At 37.9% G+C, this 13377-nt stretch overlaps 1 protein-coding gene across 2 annotated transcripts in view; it reads left to right on the forward strand.

Annotated features, from left to right (window-relative positions):
* LRP1 (LDL receptor protein 1) overlaps positions 1-13377 on the forward strand; it is a 325177-nt gene that overhangs the window by 225734 nt on the left and 86066 nt on the right. For both annotated transcript variants that reach the window (XM_089648596.1, XM_089648597.1), the window contains exons 71-74: positions 5805-5906; positions 6536-6679; positions 7137-7358; positions 13076-13164. In XM_089648596.1, coding sequence (XP_089504722.1) covers positions 5805-5906; positions 6536-6679; positions 7137-7358; positions 13076-13164 — 557 coding nt within the window. The remainder of the gene's footprint in view (positions 1-5804; positions 5907-6535; positions 6680-7136; positions 7359-13075; positions 13165-13377) is intronic.

The following is a 13377-nucleotide window of genomic DNA, read 5'->3' on the forward strand; positions in this document are numbered from 1 at the left end:
GTGTATTGGATAATTCACTTAACACGATAGTATCAGACTGTCCCGGAGGGGAGGACGAGGCGCAGTCCTGCACCGATCCGAGACAACACTCTTGCGAACCTACCTACTTCAAGTGCAGGAACGGGAAGTAAGTACATTTGACAATTTAATTTGCACGATAGTCTCAGACTGTTCCAGAGGGGAGGACAAGGCGGAGTCCTGCACCGATCTGCGACAACACTCTTCGAACCTTCCTGCTTCAATATTTTTACAACATTTTACAAAATAAACTTTAAAAAACATGTACATTTACAACATACTTTATAGTGATTTATTTTTGGGGTATTATGCCGTGTTGCGCTATCTCCTTTAGCCAACATTTCGGAAAGCATTACACATCTGTCCTGATGATGTATACTTTAATGCTGTCATTATAATACTTTTGGGGTATTATGCCGTGTTGCGCTATCTCCTTTAGCCAACGTTTCGGAAAGCATTACACATCTGTCCTGATGATGTATACTTTAATGCTGTCATTATAATACTTTTGGGGTATTATGCCGTGTTGCGCTATCTCCTTTAGCCAACATTTCGGAAAGCATTACACATCTGTCCTGATGATGTATACTTTAATGCTGTCATTATAATACTTTTGGGGTATTATGCCGTGTTGCGCTATCTCCTTTAGCCAACATTTCGGAAAGCATTACACATCTGTCCTGATGATGTATACTTTAATGCTGTCATTATAATACTTTTGGGGTATTATGCCGTGTTGCGCTATCTCCTTTAGCCAACGTTTCGGAAAGCATTACACATCTGTCCTGATGATGTATACTTTAATGCTGTCATTATAATACTTTTGGGGTATTATGCCGTGTTGCGCTATCTCCTTTAGCCAACATTTCGGAAAGCATTACACATCTGTCCTGATGATGTATACTTTAATGCTGTCATTATAATACTTTTGGGGTATTATGCCGTGTTGCGCTATCTCCTTTAGCCAACATTTCGGAAAGCATTACACATCTGTCCTGATGATGTATACTTTAATGCTGTCATTATAATACTTTTGGGGTATTATGCCGTGTTGCACTATCTCCTTTAGCCAACATTTCGGAAAGCATTACACATCTGTCCTGATGATGTATACTTTAATGCTGTCATTATAATACTTTTGGGGTATTATGCCGTGTTGCGCTATCTCCTTTAGCCAACATTTCGGAAAGCATTACACATCTGTCCTGATGATGTATACTTTAATGCTGTCATTATAATACTTTTGGGGTATTATGCCGTGTTGCGCTATCTCCTTTAGCCAACGTTTCGGAAAGCATTACACATCTGTCCTGATGATGTATACTTTAATGCTGTCATTATAATACTTTTGGGGTATTATGCCGTGTTGCGCTATCTCCTTTAGCCAACGTTTCGGAAAGCATTACACATCTGTCCTGATGATGTATACTTTAATGCTGTCATTATAATACTTTTGGGGTATTATGCCGTGTTGCGCTATCTCCTTTAGCCAACATTTCGGAAAGCATTACACATCTGTCCTGATGATGTATACTTTAATGCTGTCATTATAATACTTTTGGGGTATTATGCCGTGTTGCGCTATCTCCTTTAGCCAACGTTTCGGAAAGCATTACACATCTGTCCTGATGATGTATACTTTAATGCTGTCATTATAATACTTTTGGGGTATTATGCCGTGTTGCGCTATCTCCTTTAGCCAACATTTCGGAAAGCATTACACATCTGTCCTGATGATGTATACTTTAATGCTGTCATTATAATACTTTTGGGGTATTATGCCGTGTTGCGCTATCTCCTTTAGCCAACATTTCGGAAAGCATTACACATCTGTCCTGATGATGTATACTTTAATGCTGTCATTATAATACTTTTGGGGTATTATGCCGTGTTGCACTATCTCCTTTAGCCAACATTTCGGAAAGCATTACACATCTGTCCTGATGATGTATACTTTAATGCTGTCATTATAATACTTTTGGGGTATTATGCCGTGTTGCGCTATCTCCTTTAGCCAACATTTCGGAAAGCATTACACATCTGTCCTGATGATGTATACTTTAATGCTGTCATTATAATACTTTTGGGGTATTATGCCGTGTTGCGCTATCTCCTTTAGCCAACATTTCGGAAAGCATTACACATCTGTCCTGATGATGTATACTTTAATGCTGTCATTATAATACTTTTGGGGTATTATGCCGTGTTGCGCTATCTCCTTTAGCCAACGTTTCGGAAAGCATTACACATCTGTCCTGATGATGTATACTTTAATGCTGTCATTATAATACTTTTGGGGTATTATGCCGTGTTGCGCTATCTCCTTTAGCCAACATTTCGGAAAGCATTACACATCTGTCCTGATGATGTATACTTTAATGCTGTCATTATAATACTTTTGGGGTATTATGCCGTGTTGCGCTATCTCCTTTAGCCAACATTTCGGAAAGCATTACACATCTGTCCTGATGATGTATACTTTAATGCTGTCATTATAATACTTTTGGGGTATTATGCCGTGTTGCGCTATCTCCTTTAGCCAACGTTTCGGAAAGCATTACACATCTGTCCTGATGATGTATACTTTAATGCTGTCATTATAATACTTTTGGGGTATTATGCCGTGTTGCGCTATCTCCTTTAGCCAACATTTCGGAAAGCATTACACATCTGTCCTGATGATGTATACTTTAATGCTGTCATTATAATACTTTTGGGGTATTATGCCGTGTTGCGCTATCTCCTTTAGCCAACATTTCGGAAAGCATTACACATCTGTCCTGATGATGTATACTTTAATGCTGTCATTATAATACTTTTGGGGTATTATGCCGTGTTGCGCTATCTCCTTTAGCCAACGTTTCGGAAAGCATTACACATCTGTCCTGATGATGTATACTTTAATGCTGTCATTATAATACTTTTGGGGTATTATGCCGTGTTGCGCTATCTCCTTTAGCCAACGTTTCGGAAAGCATTACACATCTGTCCTGATGATGTATACTTTAATGCTGTCATTATAATACTTTTGGGGTATTATGCCGTGTTGCGCTATCTCCTTTAGCCAACGTTTCGGAAAGCATTACACATCTGTCCTGATGATGTATACTTTAATGCTGTCATTATAATACTTTTGGGGTATTATGCCGTGTTGCGCTATCTCCTTTAGCCAACATTTCGGAAAGCATTACACATCTGTCCTGATGATGTATACTTTAATGCTGTCATTATAATACTTTTGGGGTATTATGCCGTGTTGCGCTATCTCCTTTAGCCAACGTTTCGGAAAGCATTACACATCTGTCCTGATGATGTATACTTTAATGCTGTCATTATAATACTTTTGGGGTATTATGCCGTGTTGCGCTATCTCCTTTAGCCAACGTTTCGGAAAGCATTACACATCTGTCCTGATGATGTATACTTTAATGCTGTCATTATAATACTTTTGGGGTATTATGCCGTGTTGCGCTATCTCCTTTAGCCAACGTTTCGGAAAGCATTACACATCTGTCCTGATGATGTATACTTTAATGCTGTCATTATAATACTTTTGGGGTATTATGCCGTGTTGCGCTATCTCCTTTAGCCAACGTTTCGGAAAGCATTACACATCTGTCCTGATGATGTATACTTTAATGCTGTCATTATAATACTTTTGGGGTATTATGCCGTGTTGCGCTATCTCCTTTAGCCAACGTTTCGGAAAGCATTACACATCTGTCCTGATGATGTATACTTTAATGCTGTCATTATAATACTTTTGGGGTATTATGCCGTGTTGCGCTATCTCCTTTAGCCAACATTTCGGAAAGCATTACACATCTGTCCTGATGATGTATACTTTAATGCTGTCATTATAATACTTTTGGGGTATTATGCCGTGTTGCGCTATCTCCTTTAGCCAACATTTCGGAAAGCATTACACATCTGTCCTGATGATGTATACTTTAATGCTGTCATTATAATACTTTTGGGGTATTATGCCGTGTTGCGCTATCTCCTTTAGCCAACGTTTCGGAAAGCATTACACATCTGTCCTGATGATGTATACTTTAATGCTGTCATTATAATACTTTTGGGGTATTATGCCGTGTTGCGCTATCTCCTTTAGCCAACGTTTCGGAAAGCATTACACATCTGTCCTGATGATGTATACTTTAATGCTGTCATTATAATACTTTTGGCAGTGAAAATCTCAAATCATACATTGACAATATACCTTTAAAACCCCAAAAAATTTCTAAGATATGAACCTCTCAGACAAAGACATTTATTTACTATGTGTTCCTTTGAGAACTGTCAAAACGTGATAATTTTTGTGTTATTTACGAGTTTTGCTAAAAGCTTCATAACTCACGTTTTGGGAAACGTAGCCTCATTCTAAAAAATGTTTTGGAAAGATTATGAAATCCACTATCGCATTGTGTTGTTATACGTAAATATTTGCGTTTCTTAATATACATTTTATAAAAACGTCAAAAATATTTAAGAATCGCTTACCATTATTTCAAAGCCGTGAAAAATGTACTTTTTTCTGAGTATCATAAAGAAATAACACTTTATATATTGAAGAAATATAATTAAAAACTATTAGTCACCTCAAAATATTAACCGTCCAAACTAAAATATTTTTAATAAATTATTTAGAAACGCAATAAATTATGAACGAACAAGATGACAGATTCAATCGGCTTAGATAATGCACTTCTACGTTCCATAGATATTCTTGAATACAGACACGTAGCGTTATTCATTATCGATACTCTGTTTTTTAAATCATGGCAATCCGTATACTAATGATGGAAATAAATCGATTTTTGTAAAATCTCGCGCGTTTACGTGAAAAGACGTTCTAATGTCTTGACCGCTATTATCATATTTACGTCTTTTGACGTTCTAATATTCTGAGTGGTTAAACACAAAAATCAATCTTCTAAATATAAAAATGGCTATCTCCTGCCCTAGTAGCTTAAATCCAATAATAACATTTTTTCGCAAAGCCAGTTAAACTAGCAATTGGAAAACAAAAACTTCCAATTTTTATTTGCTCTAGATCAGAGGTCCTCAAACTTTTTTATCCCTTCGATCACACGCTGATTTTTTTTTGTTTTGGATAGACCCCAGTAGTATGCCCAAAATTTTTATTTTCTTATGGCTAAGGAATTTCGAGAGATTCATTTCCGTATATATCTCATCACTGGAATAGTTTTTGTCTCTAAAATTCGTATTTATAAATAAAGAATTAAACAAGTCGTACAAGTTTGGTCAAACCTTACTATTGTGGGCGCAACGCGTTGCTACTGGTATCAAATGTGCATGTTCCACTCTCGTGGACCCCAATTTATGTCTCATCTCATGCCCCCTCAGTTTTTTTTTATCCCCTGCTGGTCGAAATCGACCCCTAAGAGTTGATATAGACCACTCTGGGAATGACTGCTCTTAGATAGTGACATACGGTCTGAAAGTGTTAAAATATCTATTTGTTACAATTATATGCGTTAGCTATTTCAGCTGAAGGCTTTCAGCTCAAGGAATCTTTCCATAATTGAGTGAAACTCTCTTGAAAAGTTTCGAAGAAAAATAACTTCTTTAGCAGGTAAACCTTATAAGTGGAATAAATTGGGCCATTTTTCAAGGGATCGAAAAAACCAAACTTCTTAAGCATGAAAACTTCATAAGTGGAAACTTTTTATGAGAGTTTCACTGTAATTCAGTTTGTTAATTAATTTACATAACTTCAATGTGTTTGTATGCTGTGAACTTTAACATATCTCTTATTCCAGATGCGTTCCTGGTAGATGGCATTGCGACTACGATGATGACTGTGGTGACGGAAGTGATGAGGAACACTGCGTGCCCAGGAACTGCTCCGAAAGTGAATTCAGGTACTGTAAAATGGGTGACTTTAACAATTTTCAACATTCATTTATGAAAACTTTGTATGGGAAAATTTGATGTCATATATATCGCACATGTCATTGTTTAAGCTATCGAAAAATATTTAAAAAATATATTATGTTGTGTGTTTGGGGTATCAAAAATAAAAAAAAATACATTAAACAGCTGATACTAACCCCTAGCAACCGATTATTTTCAAATTTGACCTAAAAAAATCCAACTACAAAGTTGATTTACTCGTAAACTAAAGCTCAAATATTTTTTCACTTATACTACGAATTTTCGGACACTATGTACGTGTTTATCGATAGAAACTGATAATATAAATGATGCAAAACATTATAATCATTGACGCCACTCAAATGAATCTGATGGAGCTCAACAACACCTTAATCATCAAATGTGACAGGAGTTTGGAACAACCCAACTATATAATATAGTTCAATCAAGAACGAAAGACCCTTCTCTTCTCTTGAACGAAGCCACCAACGAACTCTGGCGAACTACTAATAAATCACGCCCTTTCTGGCATGGCAACAGACTTGCATCTAGCTATATTTGGCTGGTTTATTTGGATTTTGACCCTTTGAATTCACATTTCGATGCACATTTGCAGGTGCCAAGATGGCAAGTGTATCCGCGGCTCACACCACTGCGACGGGGAGTTCAACTGCGAGGACCGCTCTGACGAGATGCACTGCAACACCACCTGCGATCTGGGAGAGTTCCAGTGCAAGAACCCCTCCTACTGTATCCTTGCGTAAGTAACTAGTTTAACTTTCATTGCTGAAATGAGTTTTGTCACTCTTCGGGATTACTAGCAAATCACATGACCTTGTCGGCGCTACGATCACCTTGTCCTATATATCGAAGTCTCCAAACTCTAACACTCTAAGAGTTTGATTAACCTCATACTTCTCTCTAAGTGGTTCAGTATGTTTGAATTGCTGATTCCTACCAACCTCTCATACCTTTTTCCTTCCCAGAGAGGAAGTTCCTCTCCTTCCTATCCTCAAAAAGACCCCTACACAGCATCCCCAAAGATGACGTAGGCCCTGAGGAATATTCCTTTAATATGAACAAATAGTTTTGTCCATATAAAAACTTAATTATTTCAACAAAGGCATACATACAAAAACAATATTGGATTGAATCACCCGTACAATATTGTGTTTGTATCTATTTCAATATCAAAACCTATTTTCGATCTTTTGCAGTTCTTGGCGCTGCGATGGCGACATTGACTGTGCCGACGGTTCCGACGAGGCGGGCTGCCGCGCCGAGGGTGGTGGGCAATGTGGCCGTGGCCAGTGGGCTTGCCCCTCGGGCGGTTGCATACCCGACGCTTGGCGTTGCGACGCCATAGATGACTGCGGACACGGCGAGGACGAGTACGACAGCATGTGCGCGCTAGGCGTGTGCCATCCTGACACCTACAGGTGGGTCCATTACTGTCCTAATTTTCTTCTTATGGGAGTTGCATTATAAAGATAAAAATACACTGAGCCCACATATGCAACGTGTGCATTACTACTTTTCAAGTAGGCCAATGTGCACACATGTCCTATGCAACATGTGCATTACTACTAGAGAATTCCCGGTCGAAAAATTCCCCACAATTTTTTTTGCGCATTAAAGGTGTTTTCTGTGGGTACTTATCATTAATAGGTACAGTAAGTACAGGTACAGTAAATACTTGTTCAAAATACCTGTTAAAAATACAGGTTACAAAATAAAGGGTCCGCCAAATAACTTTTTTTTTTTTTTAAATGCTATTAAAAAAAACTACTGAGCTTCGGCTGTGTGGCACGTAGCGCCGTCCTGTTGAAACCAAATGTTGCCAATATCCTCCTCTTCAATTTTTGTGAACAAAAATTCGTTCAACATGGCCCGATAACGATCGCCATTGAGTGTAACAGCCACTCCTTGCTCATTTTCGAAGAAAAATGGCCCAATTATGCCTCTGGACCAAAATCCGCACCAAACAGTGACTCGTTTTGGGTATATTGGCTTTTCAATGTATGCGTGCGGGTTTTCTGTGCCCCAAATACGACAATTTTGCAAGTATTTTATACCTATCTGGGGACTGGGGACAGAAAGTAATAAATACTCAGTCCCATTGTAAAATACTTGTGAGTATTTTGGAACCAGATATTTTGGAGACTTGTCACAGGTACATAGTACTGCATAAAAATACCCGGTACTTTTACTGGGTACGATAAATACGCCTCTCCTCTAACGTGCACACTTGTCACGCAAACGACGCACGCAACGCAAAGTTGAATCGTAGTATTGCAATATCTGATATCACAATAAGTGTAACAGTAATTAAGTAGGAAGTATGTTTACGAGAGATGGGAAGGCTGACAGAGATATTGAAAGAAGGGTAAATGCAGGTAACTCCACTAACAAAAAGTTGTCCAAAGAAGCGAAGCTAGCAGTCCACAATGGAGTACCTAGTACCTACCCTAATCTATGGAAGTGAGGCATGGAACTGGCAGAGATAGGATGAAAGTAGACTGAATGCTGTAGAAATGAGATGTGAAATATGGAGATCCGCAAAGAATGAAAAATGGCCTCTCAGAACTTGTCTTTTCTGCAGGCTTCTAAACTATTCCCGCCTGTCAAAAAATCATTTGCTGAGGCTTTATCCAGCAACTCCTCATCCAACCCTCTTCCCTCCTCTACAACAACTTCTTCTCGTTCAACTAAATTCACATACAAAAATGCTATCTCTAAACCGGCTCCTGGATACGATCAGCTACAACACAACTCACTGCTCTTAAATCCCAATGGTTCATCTCTTTCAAATGCCACAAATGGGTGTGCAAATAATTATAATCCCTCCTCAATGAACTCTCATAAACTTTCTGAAAAACTCTCCCAAGACAATTCTTCATTTATCCAAACTCTTATTATGCTTCTAATTGACCTCATTTCTTCTCAACCTAATCTACCGTCCAACGCTGCTACTATTATTTCCACATTGAAATCATTTATTCAAAATGACTCTTCAGGATGTCAGAATACTTCAGTGGAATAGCCGAAGTGCTATTTCTAACAAATCTGATCTCCTTAACCTATTAAATTCCAACTTTATTTCTTTGGCTGCTATCTCGGAGACTTGGTTTACTCCATCCACCCACTTTAATGTGGGAGGGTATTCCTGTCTCCGCGACGACCGCCCAGGAGGTACGGGCGGCGGTGCTGCCCTTTTTATTAAAAAATCAATATCATTTTCCCCAATAAATAATATCAAACCCCCCAATGCTGACTTCCAAATGGTTGCAGCTAAAATAAAGGATACATCCTTTATTTCAGTCTATCTTCCCCCAACAGCCCACTTCAATAAACAAATTTGGTTGCAAATTGTAAGTCAACTAAGCCCTCCTTTCTTTATATTAGGCGATTTTAATGCCCATTCCCCCGTCTGGGGTTCTGCTTTCTCCGACCGAGATGGTCGAAGTGTGATGGATTTCCTAGATCAATCCAACCTTTTCCTTTTGAATGACGGATCTCCTACTAGGATCTCACGCCCCAGCACAAACCCCAGTGCAGTGGATCTCTCGATATGCTCTACTAGTCTAGCTTCTCTCACCTCGTGGGTGGTGTCCCCCGACCCTTGCTCCAGTGATCATTTCCCGATCACCATTACTTATCAAACTTCTTTCCAATCAGACAAGTCTCATATTTCGACAAAGGTTAAAACAAAACACACCAAATGGGATGAATTTAACTCTCATATGGACAAGTTCCTACTCAATTTACCCGCCACCGATATATTTTCCGTCAAAGATGATTATAATAACTTCAAATCAATGCTCATAACTGCAATAAATAAATCAAATCCTCCCCCTAAAACTAAATCTCTCAAAAAACTCCCTCCAACTCCCTGGTGGGATGAGGAATGCTCCAAAGTAGTAAGAATTCGGAAAGCTAAATCTCTTACCTATCGTTACAATATGACTATGGAGAACTATCTTATATACAAAAACGCTGAATCCAATGCCAAAAGGGTATTGAGGTCAAAAAAAAGATCCGGATGGTACAACTTCTGCAGTTCAGTATCTCCGAACACTCCAATTTCGGAAGTTTGGTCTATGATCCGAAGATTTCGATCCTCCTTCAGTTCACCATCTCCTCGAGCGTCTCATTCTAAATGGATCGATGAATTCTTGGACAAAATTGCCCCCCCTTCTGTACCTAACTTAGATGAAATAACACCCATCTATAATACTCCTATGTCTAATCATTGGCTAGACTCTCCGTTCACCTTAATTGAGCTAAAAAATTGTTTATCAACAGTCAAGGACTCATCTCCAGGCAGAGATGGTATACCTTATAGCATAATCAAAAATAGTAATGATAATGTTCTAAACCACTTCTTAAGCATCTTAAATAAAATCTTCCAGACTGGTATAATGCCTGATGACTGGAGTTGTCAAATAATCATCCCTATTTTAAAAACAAACAAATCACCAAATTCTGGATCCAACTAGAGGCCAATCGCTCTTTCATCCACCCTCAGTAAACTTTATGAAAAATTAATTAAAAACCGATTAGAATTTTTTGTCGAGAGTAAACAGCTTCTCTCTCCATCTCAATTTGGATTTAGGAAAAAAAAATCCACTCAAGATAACCTAGCCATCATCAGTACTGATATTAATTTATCAATTTCTAAACAGGAAGTTTGTCTTCCCGTCTTTATAGATATAGAAGGCGCCTTTGACAATGTTTCCATCCCAATCTTGAAAAAAAAACTTCTAGGCCTTGGCCTCCCCCCCATGTTTGTCCAATCTATTATTAATCTATTTCTAGATAGAAAAATTTTCATTGAACTTCCAGATATTTCTCCTCAAAGTAGGTCTATTTGGAAGGGTTTACCACAAGGCGATGTATTGTCCCCCTTACTGTATAATATATACACATATGATATGCATGTCGCTATTCCCCCACAAGTAAAAGTTATTGAGTTCGCAGATGACATAGCTTTCTTCTTATCATCCAAAATCATTCCTCTCGCCGTCAAATATCTTAACGAAGCCATGAATGCCCTTTGCACATGGCTCACGTTAAATGGTCTTGAACTTTCAATCCAAAAGACTCAGTGTGTCACCTTCTCAAACCGCCATAAAAACCCCCCCGTTCAAATTTTATTTAAAAATTCTCCCATCCCCAACGCTTCTGAAGTAAAATTTTTGGGAGTAACATTTGATAGGAAACTTAAATGGTCTCCCCATATTAATAATTTAGTTACTAAATGCGAAAAAAATATAAATATCATCAGATCATTATCTGGCGTTTGGTGGGGATCTCACCCTACTTGCATTAAGTTGCTTTACAACGCACTTATTCGAAGCCAACTTGACTATGCCTGCCCACTTTTTAGTACTGCCTCAAAAAATGTACTTGATAAATTAGACAAAATTCAATCTAAATCTTTGCGAATTATAACTGGAGCGATGCAATCATCACCCATCAATTCCCTTCAAGTAGAATGTTCTGATCCTCCTCTTTATTTAAGGCGTCAACTATTTGCTGACAAATTTGCTCTTAAATGTTTAAATTCTAAATGTCATCAGATTATCCCCAGCGTCTCGTTGTTCATTGACTCAACCCATTCATCTACAATCAGAGCTTCAACTAAACCTCTTCCTGACATCTGTAAAAATTTTAAGTCTCTCTCAGAGCTTCACATCATCCAAAATGATCTACTTCCCTTATACAAATTAAAATATAGTCACGTCACCCTATCCCCAACAATAATAGAAGGGATCGGAATCCTTAAAAGTCATTCCAATCTCCCGGCCCGAACTGTCAATAATATGTTCAATGACATTATTTTATCTAAATGGCCCAACTTTTCTCTTTTATTTACTGATGGATCCAAATCTCCCGACTCTCCTAACTGTGGTATAGGTATTAACGTTTACCACAATAATTCTAATGACAGAATATTTCATTCAATTTCAAATCAATTTTCAATATTTTCAGCCGAGTGTATTGCAATAATAGAATCTCTCAAATATATAATCAAAAATAATTTTGAACATTCCCTCGTTCTCTCTGACTCTCTCAGTTCCCTCCAAAAACTTAAATCCAGTCCTCTTCTTCATCCTGATGATCACTTTGTATGCCTTATTCGAGAGATGATAGCCTCCATTCAAAGCTCTGGTAAAACTGTAACTCTGATTTGGATTCCTGGACATGTTGGTGTCATGGGTAATGATATTGCGGATGCCTTGGCAAAACAAGGAGCGTCCAACCCTGTTGTTACCCTCGTAAACCACATTCCCCTATCTGACATTTTTTCCATCATCAAAGATAGATACCGCAATGTTTGGTCAGAGTATTGGCACATTGCTAGTCAATCCAAGGGAGCCTGCTATGCCTCAATACAAAGGACTATTCCATCAAAACCGTGGTTTCAGCAATTTCCTCATTTTTCCAAAAAAGAAATTTCTTCACTCATTCGAATGAGGATCGGACATTGTTCCGTTCCTTCCCATCTTTTTAAAATTCACGTTGTTGACTCCCCAGATTGTACATTCTGTGGTCTAGAAGTGGGAACTTTAGATCACATATTTTTTGGTTGTCCCTCTCTAAACAAATATCCTCTCTTCTATCAAGCTTTATCTAAAATTGCCTCCCCTCCATTCAACATCTCATCTCTTCTAAGTCTGAACTCGACTCCAATTTTCATTATAATTTTGAAATTTGCCTATTTAAATAAAATTAATATTTAAATTCACCTTTCATTTCTCAATAATTTTAAATGATGGCCAAGAACACCCTTGAAGGGTGAAAGCCAGAAATAATGGAAAAAAAAAAAAAGAATGAAAATGTTTCATAGAAAATGTATGGATTCTGATTTGCCCTGATATCTTATAGTGTGTTCTTACCGAGTTGTATTTCAGATTATTTGTTGTTTCAATTTTCTATTTGCCAGTGGCGGCCCGTGACTTTTGGGTGTACTAGAGTGCTAATATTACAAAAAATGGCAATTATAATGTTGTAGCAGCTACAGCAACATCAATAATGCCATTTTTGTAATATTAGCACTCTATTACACCCAAAAGTCACGAGCCACCACTGCTATTAACACTTTTAATGTGAGTTTGAGAGTGTTAAGAATATGTTATTTGTTGTGTTCCAGGTGTCGCAACCACAAGTGTATATCCATCCAGGATTGGTGCGATGGAATTGATGATTGCGGAGATGGCTCCGATGAAAACCCCGCAGCTTGTAAGTATTCTTTCTTCTTTCAATAATATTGCTATCTCTTACGTTTGAGAAACACATAATAATAATAATAATAATCATTGGATCATTTCTTTAGCGTAGATATTCATGAGAAAATCACCTCAAGGGAGCTTAACAAGTTAATTTATATATTTAACCTATTCCCCTATCACTTAGACTTATTACCTCCATTTATTACTAGTGGCTTAAGTGACT

Source organism: Hesperophylax consimilis, chromosome 28, assembly GCF_061612785.1.
Source record: "Hesperophylax consimilis isolate HC1 chromosome 28, BYU_Hcon_1.0, whole genome shotgun sequence".
NCBI lineage: Eukaryota > Metazoa > Arthropoda > Insecta > Trichoptera > Limnephilidae > Hesperophylax > Hesperophylax consimilis.